General features: G+C 40.0%; 1 protein-coding gene across 1 annotated transcript in view; it reads right to left on the bottom strand.

The window, feature by feature from the left end:
* Nucleotides 1-12,316, bottom strand: part of syt1a (synaptotagmin Ia) — a 302,852-nt gene that overhangs the window by 70,324 nt on the left and 220,212 nt on the right. Inside the window, exon 4 of the mRNA XM_047389686.1 lies at nucleotides 7,669-7,872. Within this exon, the coding sequence (XP_047245642.1) occupies nucleotides 7,669-7,843 (175 nt within the window). The 5' untranslated portion in view covers nucleotides 7,844-7,872. The remainder of the gene's footprint in view (nucleotides 1-7,668; nucleotides 7,873-12,316) is intronic.

A 12,316-nucleotide genomic window follows, 5' to 3' on the forward strand; every position in this document is an offset into this window, starting at 1 on the left:
CTACGTCACCCCTAACCCTGTTCCAAACCTGTACTGCTATCCTTAGGCCTAAATTATCACATGAACATTTAATAAATATCTAGCATCTTTTAATATTTATTGAAAATGATCTTTAAATATATTACATTTAATTCACCATACAAAAAAACTGCTAAAGGCCACGTTGTATTATTTTGAAAATATATCAAATGTAGTATTTACCCTATTAGAAATATAAATAGCGATTTATGCTCTAAGAAAAATATTAGAAATAGAGTAAAACCTGTTATTGTTGAATTTCTGAATGATTTAGTGCTTTTCTGTCTTTGTAATAAGTAAGTTAACACATGTTTATCCCTGTCCTGATATTGTCAACTCCTTCACTATATTGCACTAAATAGGGTTTGGAGGGCTTTCTTCTCCTTACTCTGAACTGGAATATTTGTTATAATATTGGGGAACTATTTTCTAAATCCACGTTTAAAACCTTTGTTCCCAATTGTAAATAGAAAAGATGTTTACATTAAATGTATAAATTACATCATATAGTCGAGGCAAAATGTAGTATGTAAATAGTGAACTTCTGAATGAACAGAACAGGAACTGCTTTTATTCAAAAGATTTCAGCCAGAAGTGTAATTTCAAAGCATCATAACAAGAGAATGTTCGACGTAATTTATTTTAATTTTGTTCCTTAATGATCCAAAGTCCTTTAATGTGGAGTTTAGTTTGGTCATCGTTATGAATCTATAGCTTACATGAACATATTGTTATGAGACATTGACATCCCATGATCCACAAACATCACTGGCAAATAATAAAGCAAACATCCTTCCACGGTAAAGCATGTGCAGTAGCTTCACATACGGGCTTCCTTTCACTTTTCATTGCATTAGCTAAAACCTGTTGCTAAGTCTTGAGTCTCAGACCAGGAATCCAGCTCAAGTCTTTATTGCACAAGTCTAAGCCGAGTCTAAAACCTTCTATTTTTGTAACTTAAATGCAACTCGAGTCGGGGTCTTAAACTCGAGTCGCTATTTCTGTTTTTCCTGACACAGAACAGACCGCCCTTTTCTGCATAGTCTACAGTTTTTATGGGCTTGAGGTCAGGGCTTTAGGAGGACCATTCCAGAAGCTTAATGTTACCCTACTTTATTTGTTCCAAAACCAGTTTCAGTGTGTGTTTGGGATCTTTTCCCTGCTTGAATGCCTGATTATATCAGTGTCAACTAGAATTTGGAGGTTGCCCTCAAGCTGAAGTTATTGCATCAACCCCACAGCATGATGCTGCCACTACCACGTTTATTAGTTGTTTCTGCATTTTGGTTTAAAAGTCTTACATTGACTCCTCTGAAAATAATTCTTATTTTGTCCAAATAACTTAATCTTATCTCTTCTGATTGTAAAACCTTTTTCTATCAGGCATTCGGCTTTCCATTTGTGCCATTGTAAATTTTTGTTGAGCTTCAAGATGTGAAAGTAGCTTTACTTTGGACCAGGACACTAGCGCTCCAGTAATTTCTAGTGTAATGCAGAGCCTTGGTGGTTTCTTGGTTTTACTTGGTATTCTAACCAATTTCCTTTCACCTGAAGGTGACAGTTTAGATCTTCTTCTAGGCAACTGACGTTACACAGAATTGTTCGGACAGGTATAGGTCTACAAATCTCCACCTTGGATCTTTATTGAGTTCTTTGGACTTACCTAGTTAAAGGCATCAGTCAATCTAATTAGAGCCATCATGTGTAGATTAAATATTAATTTAAACTTGTGCAACCAATTCTTGCTTTTAATCATCCTTAGACTAGTGTTGTATAATCATTCCACATGAAAAAAGAACATTTCAACTAAATAAAAACAAATCCCAAATTAATGACACTCCAGTAGCGAATATATAAAAATATTTCTTAAGTGGCAAGAAAATAGCACCAGTTTTTGAATGAAAATAATAATTTCTCATGATTTATATAAGTTTAGTTTTTGCAGTGCAGGAGGCAGAGACTGACGAAAAACCCCGTCTCAGAAACGTGATGACTGACAGAAATTGAGCAGTGAGTTAGGCCTGTGTGACAGCTTCATGCCACCACACATTCAAAGCCTGTGGAGCTTAAATTGGGTTATAAGCCTGAAAGAAGATCTTCTGTAGCTGTGGTGGAGGGGCGGTGCTGAGCATGCAGCTTCTACTCTCACATTTTCTTGTTAAATTTGCTGCATGACTTTCCCCAGACCCTATAGATATTCCGCAGAGTAAACATGTCTTTTGGGCATTCATCATCTGCTTGGCAGCACTGCAGAGCAAAGTCCCCTGCTTTTGATAGAGGGAATGAGGTGATAGAAAACAGTAATAGGTATGACCCAGCAGTGACAACCTGCATGATGGTCAGTAGGTTTTTTTGGATGGTCTCAGGAAACGTTTTCCGCCAGAGGTGTAATGAAGATAAGTTTAAAAATGATAGAAAATAAAATAAATTGAAAACTCTGCCTGCCACCGGGAGGGACATGAAAAATATGTTGGCCCTGGATTTCTGGGACTGTCTTTGTGACAGAGTGTTAATGATAAGCCAGAGGGGGGATCAAAGTCATCAAGTCTGGTTGTGAATCCTCTGCACTCAGAAATCCTCACTGATATTCTAACGTGTGTCCATTTTATGTCATTCCTTGTCCCAAGCACACAACTAAAACGCTTCAGCTGTGCCATGGAAGTTATATGAATATAAATAATTGATTTTATTGCGGTAAAATTGCCTTTTGGCATGGATAAACATTCCTTTGTGGGAGGAAAAATTTTTCACTTCAACTACATTCACAACTCAGTCTCTAGAATGGTGTCATTTGTGACCTTGGTGAAGAATTGAAGCCATCTTGTGTGAAGATATTACTTCCACACAAACCTGTGTTTATGTACAAATTTAGGATTCTGATGGAAACAAAAACTTTAGTCCTCCATGGAGTGCTTTGTGCTGAAGAAAGTCATGAACTCATGCACAGATGTGGATGTGTTTTGTAGGGAAATTTGATCATAAAAGTGTAGAAGATTTAATGTAAGAGCAGCATTCTTGCTGAAAACAGAATATTTCTAAACTGTTTTAAGAACTTAATTTGGTAAAAATTTGGTTCATTTATTGGCATCCCTGGTAACTCGTACTCGTCGTCGTCGTCTTCCGCTTATCCGGGACTGGGTCGCGGGGGCAGCACACTCAGCAGAGACACCCAGACGTCCCTCTGCCCACACACCTCCTCCAGCTCCTCCAGGGGGAGCCCAAGGCGTTCCCAGGCCAGCCGAGAGACATAGTCTCTCCAGCATGTCCTGGGGCTCCTCCCGGTGGGACGTGCCTGGAACACCTCTCGAGGAAGGCGTCCAGGAGGCATCCGGTATAGATGCCCGAGCCACCTCAACTGGCTCCTCTAGATGTGGAGGAGCAGCGGCTCTATTCTGAGCCCCTCCCGGATGGCCGAGCTCCTCATCCTATCTCTAAGGAGGTGCCCGGCCACGCTACGGAGGAAGCTCATTTCAGCCGCTTGTATCCGGGATCTCGTTCTTTCGGTCATGACCCAAAGTTCATGGCCATAGGTGAGGGTAGGGACGTAGACCGACCGGTAAATCGAGAGCTTCGCTTATCGGCTCAGCTCTCTCTTCACCACAACGGACCGGCACAGCGCCCCCATTACTGTGGCAGCCGCACCGATCCGTCTGTCGATCTCTTGGTCCGTTCTTCCCTCACTCGTGAACAAGACCCCGAGATACTTAAACTCCTCCACTTGAGGCAGGAACGCCCCTCCAACCTGAAGAGGACAAGCCACCCTTTTCCAGTCAAGAACCATGGCCTCGGACTTGGAGGAGCTGATCCCAGCCGCTTCACACTTGGCTGCGACCCACCCCAGTGCATGCTGTAGGTCTTGGCTAGAGGGGGCCAGCAGGACCACGTCATCTGCAAAAAGAAGAGACGAAATCCACTGGTCCCCAAACCAGACCCCCTCCGGCCCTTGGCTGCGTCTAGAAATCCTGTCCATAAACGTTATGAACAGGACTAGTGACAAAAGGCAGCCCTGGCGGAGTCCAACATGCACCGGGAACAGGTCCGACCTAGTGCCGGCAATGCGGACCAAACTCCTGCTCTGCTTGTACAGGGACCGGATGGCCCCTAATAAAGGGCCCCCGATTCCATACTCCTGGAGCACCCCCACAGGGCATCACGATGGACACAGTCGAATGCTTTCTCCGGGTCCACAAAACACATGTGGACCAGTTGGGTATAGAGCTGGTCCAGTGTTCCACGGCCGGGGCGAAAACCACACTGCTCCTCCTGAAGCCGAGGTTCGACTGTCAGCCGGACTCTCCTTTCCAATACCCTGGCGTAGGCTTTACCAACAAGGCTGAGGAGTGTGATCCCCCTGTAGTTGGAACACACCCTCCGGTCACCCTTCTTATGAAGGGGGACCACTACCCCAGTCTGCCAGTCCAGAGGCACTGTCCCCGACCGCCACGCAATGTTGAAGAGGCGTGTCAACCATGACAGCCCCACAACATCCAGAGATTTGAGGTACTCAGGGCGGATCTCATCCTCCCCCGAAGCCTTGCCACCGCGGAGCTTTTTAACCACCTCGGTGACTTCAGCCTGGGTGATGAAAGAGTCCAACCCTTGCGTAAAAACGGTACCTGGCCTCACGGTACCTGTCAGCTGCCTCAGGAGTCCCACAAACCAACCACAGCCGATGGGACTACTTACTGCCGGTGTCCACCACCGGGTTCTGGTATTGCTGCCGCGACAGGCACCACAGACCTTACGGCCGCAGCTACGGGCAGCTGTAACGACAAAAGATGCGGAGAACATGGTCCACTTGGACTCTATGTCTCCAACATCCCCATCTGGTCAGAGCTCTCCCAGAGGTGGGAGTTGAATACATCCCTGGCATCCCTGGTAAAACATGTAAAATTCATTAAAATATCTGCATTTTGTATGGCAGCAGCAATCTCTTAAAATCTTTAGAAAAATCCAGCATTTAGTTGGTAAAAAAGAAAAGATAAGAAAAACTAGAAAAATACATCCACAAATGTTTGCTTTTACCAACACAACCTGCACAAAACATGGCACTTCTGCTGGTAATATTTTGTGCTTTAGTCAACCGAACATAGAGTTCTTCAATGTTTATGATGAGGGTGCTGCACATAAAGAGGGGAAAATCAATATCCTCTTTGCACAGTCCTAGTCAGAGTTGTGCATGCATCCATTGACTTAAACACAATCATGAGTGGGGCACATATTTTTGAGAATTTTGAACTGAGTGATCCTGTTTTTTACATAATGAACTGAACACATCTCATCCTGACTTTATTCAATGGCACTCTATTTGGGGGTAAACAAAAATATTAAAACTATGCTTTTAAACTCTGTTTTTATTGTTATTTTGCCACATGGTGGTGCAGAGTTGTTAGAATGGGAGGAATGGCAAAAAGCATGCCATACTCAGCACCCAAGAGCAGCAAAGCACAGGTAGCCTCAGCTTCTCAAGGCTGCACCAGGCCCATGCAGAAAAACACTAGGAACCCTTACAGAGAAGCTATATGCAAACACAGAGCTAGATCGGCAGCAAAGCACAGGAGCAGCAGCCCCAAGTCAAAGGGTCACAGAGATGCATGTCACCGAACCCCCAACCTAACCGCCCCACCACCTCATCAATCTAGGTCAAGCACAGAACCCGCCCACCGCAGCACTTACGCGTGCATACAAGCCCCCTGCAACAAGACTGCCCTGCACTGAGAGGGAGAAGTAAGTCTGTATCACATCTTCTTTATACCCCAGGGACATTCCAGGGACCCCAAGTTCCTAGATACTCTGACAAACCTAAAGAGAAGCATTATAAAAAATGCTTCAGTTCCATTTATGTTATAGAAATTGTTAGTTCTGCCAGTAAGTTTGAATTTAAAAGCATTTATTTCTTAACAATGGATTTTTTCCTTTTTGAATTACTGCATTCAAATTAAAGTCTGGACTTGTCTATCAATCTGCTGTCATTCGGCTTTTGCAATAAAGAAATCATGAAAAAAAGCGAGAATCTCACAAGATTATCAATGATTTGCTGGTAGACAGAACCACAGAAGCTGGAAAAAAAATCTGTTTTGGGGAGCTTTAGGTATGCCTGCATGTCGATACTAACACTGCCTAAAAATGTCTCTTTATAGAACTTTGTTGATTAAAAGTTATGGAAAAAAAAAGTACACCCTGTTTGTATAGTTTTACCTTACATGACACAATAAAACGATCGGGTCTTTAGCAGAGATGAAGCCAAAATAAGAAAGCTTTGTCTGTAAAAATAGTTTCTTCCACTGGTTTTAAGAGAGAAAAGCTTTTGTTTGATCATCAGCAGGTGGGGCCACCTCTATGAGATCAGGAGTTTTAGTTGTTTGCTCCTTTGGAGAAAGCAAGTTTGTCCTAACACAATGCCAGGACATAAATACAGCTGCTACCCAACAATCTGGAACGCCTATCAGGCCATATCTATTTTTACTTTTATGTCCATCATATTACAAAGAGAAAAAATTACAAGTGGAAAAGATGTTAGTTAATTGCCAGGTTAAATGGTGAACTTCATAACTGTACAATTAGGAGAAAACTGAACACATATTGCTTCTTTGAAAGGGTTATCTTTATATTGCATCACTCTGTCACACGTCTTCAACAATCCCTTCTTTACTTTTCTCATGGTGCCAGGGGCAGTAGTGGGTCAACCTCAACCCTTCCTTTTGGTTGCGACATTTTAGCCCTTTACGAAACTTAAAGAATACCTCAAGATTACAGGTTTTATCTTAAGAATGGTCTAAAACAGGGTTTTTAGTCGACTATGAGCTCTTTTGTAAACCAAAAGAATTTTAGAATAAAATTTGAGGACACATGACTATAAATTTAATCTTGGTCCAAACTGGGTTATCATCAGGACAAAAACAGCAAATGTACAAAAGAATGACTGAAAAAGACAATAATCAAGGTCTTGCAAAGGACCATTCAGAGTCTAGACGTCAACCCAATGAAATGCTGCAGTAGGACCTTAAGAGAGCTGTGCAGAAACACACGTCTGGAAATCTGAATAAACTGAGTTAATACCATAAAGAAGAAAGAGACAAAATCTCTCCAAAACAATGACAGACTGATAAAGTCAGACAGAAAACTGACTACTGATAGTCATTGCTGCTAAATGTGGTTTACAAGCTGCTGAATCATAAGGCATATATGGTTTTTCTCATACAGCTTTCCCATTTTGGTGTTTCCTTTCACACTTGAGGTGAGATTTAACCAGACCTGATCACATTATTGTCCTCATCAAAAAATGTCAAAACTGAAAGAGGCTCCACTTTCTTTTTAACATGATGGTACATGCCTGCAAGAAAGGATTACTATGCACTGCTAAGACTTTGGCCTGTAATAAAAAATGTTTAGTAAATTCATGAATTCAATTGCATTTACCTGTTTTAGTTCTATAACAGCAACATGATCAAATGAAGGCATCAGTATCAGGTCGGCAGAGCTTCATAGCATGATGAGGAGGTGATTTTAAATTAGGTGCATTGGAGCAGCGACATATTTACAACACCAGGGCACTGGCCTTCCAGGACCAGAAATGGACAACACTGGCTTAGACCCAAGAAAGTAAAACAAATGAACCCATTTAAGAGTCAATAAAAGAAAAATACTCACAGGGGATTTTGTTCAGCTCATTCATGAACTTGTTCTTCAGCTTGGAGAAGGCTTCGTCCTTCTCTCCTGTACCTGATCCAGCAATACTGGTGGTGTTTGAGCCAGCTGTTGAGGAGGAGGCAGTAGTGAGCGCTGGGGCCGCGGCCGCCAGTGCTTCCCTTCGACTCTCATTCATCGTGGTGATGCTGGACAGCCAGGCAGTTGCTGGACAAAGAGAAAAAATAGAGTTGAAACAGATGAGGTTAGATTTTTTTTCTGCTTTTCAGCCTCTGTGACAGATGCATGTCGGAGGCGGCGTGCTCGCCATGTCAGATGACTGAGCTGACGCAGGCCGTGTGAGCAGCTGCTGGCTCAGCCTGAGTAAACATCAGCTGGCGTCCAAAATGAACTGGCCAGCACTCAATCAGAATAAATCTTCTAGTGCATTGCCTAAATTGAATGTTAACATCACAAAGTAGCAATAAAATGATGATAGCAAACCATGAATCTCATATCTATGTCTGGCTTAATTATCATTCTGATCACCTACTAGTGACGTACTGTTATGTTGCTGCACACCACACAAAGCTCTTTTCACACACCAGGTGTATTTGCTTTATCTTCAGGTCTGGTTGCAAAGGAAACACTGTGACTCATGTTATCTACTACTCTTTGTGCAGAGGCGGTCATGCAGTTCCACATATAGTCTTCTGTTTAATATTCATTGTTTTAAGGATCAATCATCTCCAAGCATGTCATCACCATGCTCACAATGGGACGCCTCTTTTTCCTAGAGTTTCCACATCTTCTCAGTGCTACTCTAGGGCAACAGAACATGACTAATTACAATAACAAAATACTTAGAATCCTGGGAGATTATGTCAGGTCTGCGAAGAAGCATACATCATCCAACCTTTAAACAGGACAGTGATCTCAAAGATATCTTAAAGTCCACCAAAGCTTTGTTCCAGAAGAGGTCCTGGGAGGTACTAGAATGGCAATTGAAGTCATTTTACCTGACCACTGTTGAAAATCTCTGGCAAGATTTAAAAAAGGCAGTTGTAGGAAGCCATTGCCATTAGGAGGATAACATCTTTCAGGTATGCTGCTGGAAGCTTATGTCTGGCTATGTATTCAGCTTGTGGCAATCATCTGTTGTAAATATATTTATCTTTTCATTTAGGCTTTAGTCTTCATTTACATTTATTTTTTAAAATCAAAACCAGTCAGAAGATGAGTAAATAAGCGGTTGAAATAAAGAAATGATTGTTCTCCAGAAAGCCTGGAAACTAGGAAATAAAGACAAGGTAAAGGGAAACTAGGGGTGGCCTAGAACTGTTGCACAGTAATTTATATTACAGCGATATTTCTTTCAAGATCAGATGTTTTAATGTGTGTACGTGAGCAGCAACAGGCATCAGTTCCGCACCAGAAAGGAACTATGTGTGTGCTGTTGGTGTGCAGGTTGTAATTTGCTCTGTCACCATAGTAATTCAAGAGGATAATGGCGTGCTAAAGAAAACCAGTACACAGTGAAGATTGATGGCCTAATTTTCCTTCCTTCCCACAGTTGGTGCTCACTAAACTCATATTTTCCCATTTATTTCATTGTTACACATGAAGGCATTACACTGGCTGTGACTCCAAGGTCTGCGGAAGGTTTCTCGGTGAGGCAATTTGAAAGTCTAAATGTAACCTCCAAAATTGACACAAATTGTATTTGTTTTTACATTTCAGCGAGCATAGAACAAGATGCCATTGTAATACTACCTAATGAATAACACGAGGTTTAAAAGAGGTAGTGAAGCAATTTGGAGAGTAAAAGCAGAGCGATGAAACCTGGTGGAACTTTAAGACTTGAGGCTTAAAATGTCCATTTATTCTGTATATAAGACTGTTTATTTTAACCAAACAGAGTGACTAGTTGAGCATAATGGCAATAACAATTATTTAATAAGGCTCTAACATTTTAGGATTAATACTGTGAATCAGTTTTACCTTTTACTAAAAGAAAAAAAGCAGAAATAAAACATTGATTGAAGTAAGTATGTCTGCTGTTGCCATTAAAAAGCAGTTTTCAGACCAAACGCAATACAACTCAACAAATCAAAAGAAGATTCATGGATGATTCAATCCACTATTATGTTGGACAGAATAGTCAATTAATGTTTCCATTGAAGTTTTAACACTTTTAAACTCTGGTGTATTTTTTTAAAGATTAGTAGTATCACACACTTGATTCAGTTATGAATTGTACCATTTAATCTCTGCTTTTATTAGAAAATAATTGGCTTATGAGTATCTTAAGAGGATTGAAGAAGTAAAATTGGCAAAATGCGCTTGTTAAAAGAGCCTAGATGTCATTACATTTGAGGAATAGTATTTTTCTAACTAGATGTGTGTTCCCTGTAAGAAAAGTTTCTTTTGGCCAAACAGTAGCTAAGTTCTTGGAAAAAGAATATTTGTTAGAAATAGCTGATGTTCCAGCATAAACTATGCCTAAAATGGAAGCAAGATGTAAAACTCACCCAGGATGGATCCAAATAAATTCTAAGTTAGGAAGGTTGTCAGGACAACTTCACTCCAGAACCAAAGAAAATCATTTTGCTGCTTTACTGCTTTGAACCAACACTTAGTAGACTGTTATATTTCAAGTGCCATGCATTAATTTTGTGCATACAAATAATTTATTTGGCCAGTTGAAATCACCTTCACCGCCTTTGATGGTAAAAGCTGATACAGATTTTACTGGCTGAGATGCTAAATTTTGATGAGAGTGGGAAGAAATTATGGTTGAAATGAAAAATAAGAGCAAGGGAATGTGGGTTAACTTATGTCATCATTTCACTATTTATTAATAATATTCTCAGTTTCCTTAGTATTGTTTGTTACGTAACATCATTTCATTATTGTTAAATAAGTCATAATTTAGTAAACGTTTGGCCAGCTTTATAGCTAATTAGCTTGGTTAGCTTGGTAGCAGAAATTGGAGGTCATTACCCTTAAATTAAATTTTTTTTGTGCTTAGTTTTATTTTTAAGACTTCAAGGTTCTTTTTAGCAAGAAGTCAGCTACGTTTTTGTAAAAGTAAAGGTTCACATGAAATACTAAATGTTCCAGCTCAATCAGAGTTTGCATAAACGTGAAGACTTCAAACTGATTCAGGATTGTTCCAAATGAACTTTCCTTCTAATAGATTATCAAAGTGTCAGTTTCAATCTCAAAATAAAAACATATTTTCTGACAGGATTTCTCTGCGTTTTGAATGGGAAAAAAAAACTAGTTGCTGAACAGCTGTAACCATCAAAACTCTTTGAAGAGATAAACATATGGCACTTCATGGAGAGCTGTTGTTTGATGTCTCCACACAGATTTAAATGTCCATTAAGTGTGATTAATGAAAATATATTTATATTCGGAGAACAAAGGATCATATAGTCCGCTGTATTGGTGAGTCTAAAATGATCTACTGGTTTGTCTCATATATCTGTCTTGGTCCTGTGATGGATTTGTCAACTGATCAGATTGTAGCCAGCATAGATGTACAAAGAGTATACGCTGCACTGGCTTGACCAGTACGTCAAATTAGGCTGATTCTGTTCATAATAATATTCAGATTTTCATTACATATAGCATTGCAACAACTTATAGCATGTGCTTAAATTCACAGCTAAAAAAAATACCTAAATACTCCATTTTTGTTATAATTAACCGTACCTATTCTGTTGGCTATAAATTGTATACTATATTATTTGAGGGGTCTTGACCTGTTCTTAATCAAAACTTCTATAACTACTCATAATAAAATGTAAGGCATTCAATAAGGAGTTGATCTTGCTTGTTCAGCTCAGAAGGAACGGAGACTAAGACATAACACTGAAGGTTTTATCCATCCTCCTACCTTAAGTCGGTAAAAAGATTTATTGATTTCTTTTTTTCTTTTTTATTACATACCGAAAAGTAGAGCCTTCTACTGAACAGAACAGTCTGACCAAAAATCCTTGGAACTGTATCAGTTTGCAAAGGTTTTTACTCACAGTTCTATAATAATAACCAATCACAATATGGGATAGGATCCATTCCTTTACTATGCTAAACATAATTAAGCATGTATGAAAAATAAAGAGACAGATTGATTTAAGTTGGATCGTGCAGCTTTTAGAGCAAAGCAAACATGAAGTTACATCAAACACAAAAATCTATTTATGAGCAGAAGTCTTCAAACAATTTTCCGTGCCTTCAGATTTAACAAGTTATTTCAACAAAGTTATTTTAGCTAGCCACTGAACGTGACTACAAGATACTTTGGTGCCAGCATGAAGTGCTGATCACAACCTTCTGCTCTTTCACAACTCTGAGAAAGCTTCATATCTCTGCACTCTCCAGCTGTGATGTTAACATTAACACTTCTTTCACAGCATCTTTCACCATCATCAACAGATATTTCTTAACACATAGGTGTTGAAAATATACAAAAAAAACCACTAAACTAAGCAGCATATAAAACAGCCTGTAATTAAAGAACAAGATGATGCATCAAAGGTAATTTAGGTTTAAAAATGAGCTTTGAAAAACCAGTGGTTTACCTTTCACTTCTCTTTTCTCGTGGTTGCATGAACACCTACGCACGTCCCTTTTAGCTCAGCCTCCCTTTGAAATGCTGCAAGGT

The sequence above is a fragment of the Girardinichthys multiradiatus genome, chromosome 17 (assembly GCF_021462225.1).
Source record: "Girardinichthys multiradiatus isolate DD_20200921_A chromosome 17, DD_fGirMul_XY1, whole genome shotgun sequence".
NCBI classification, from domain to species: Eukaryota; Metazoa; Chordata; class Actinopteri; order Cyprinodontiformes; family Goodeidae; genus Girardinichthys; species Girardinichthys multiradiatus.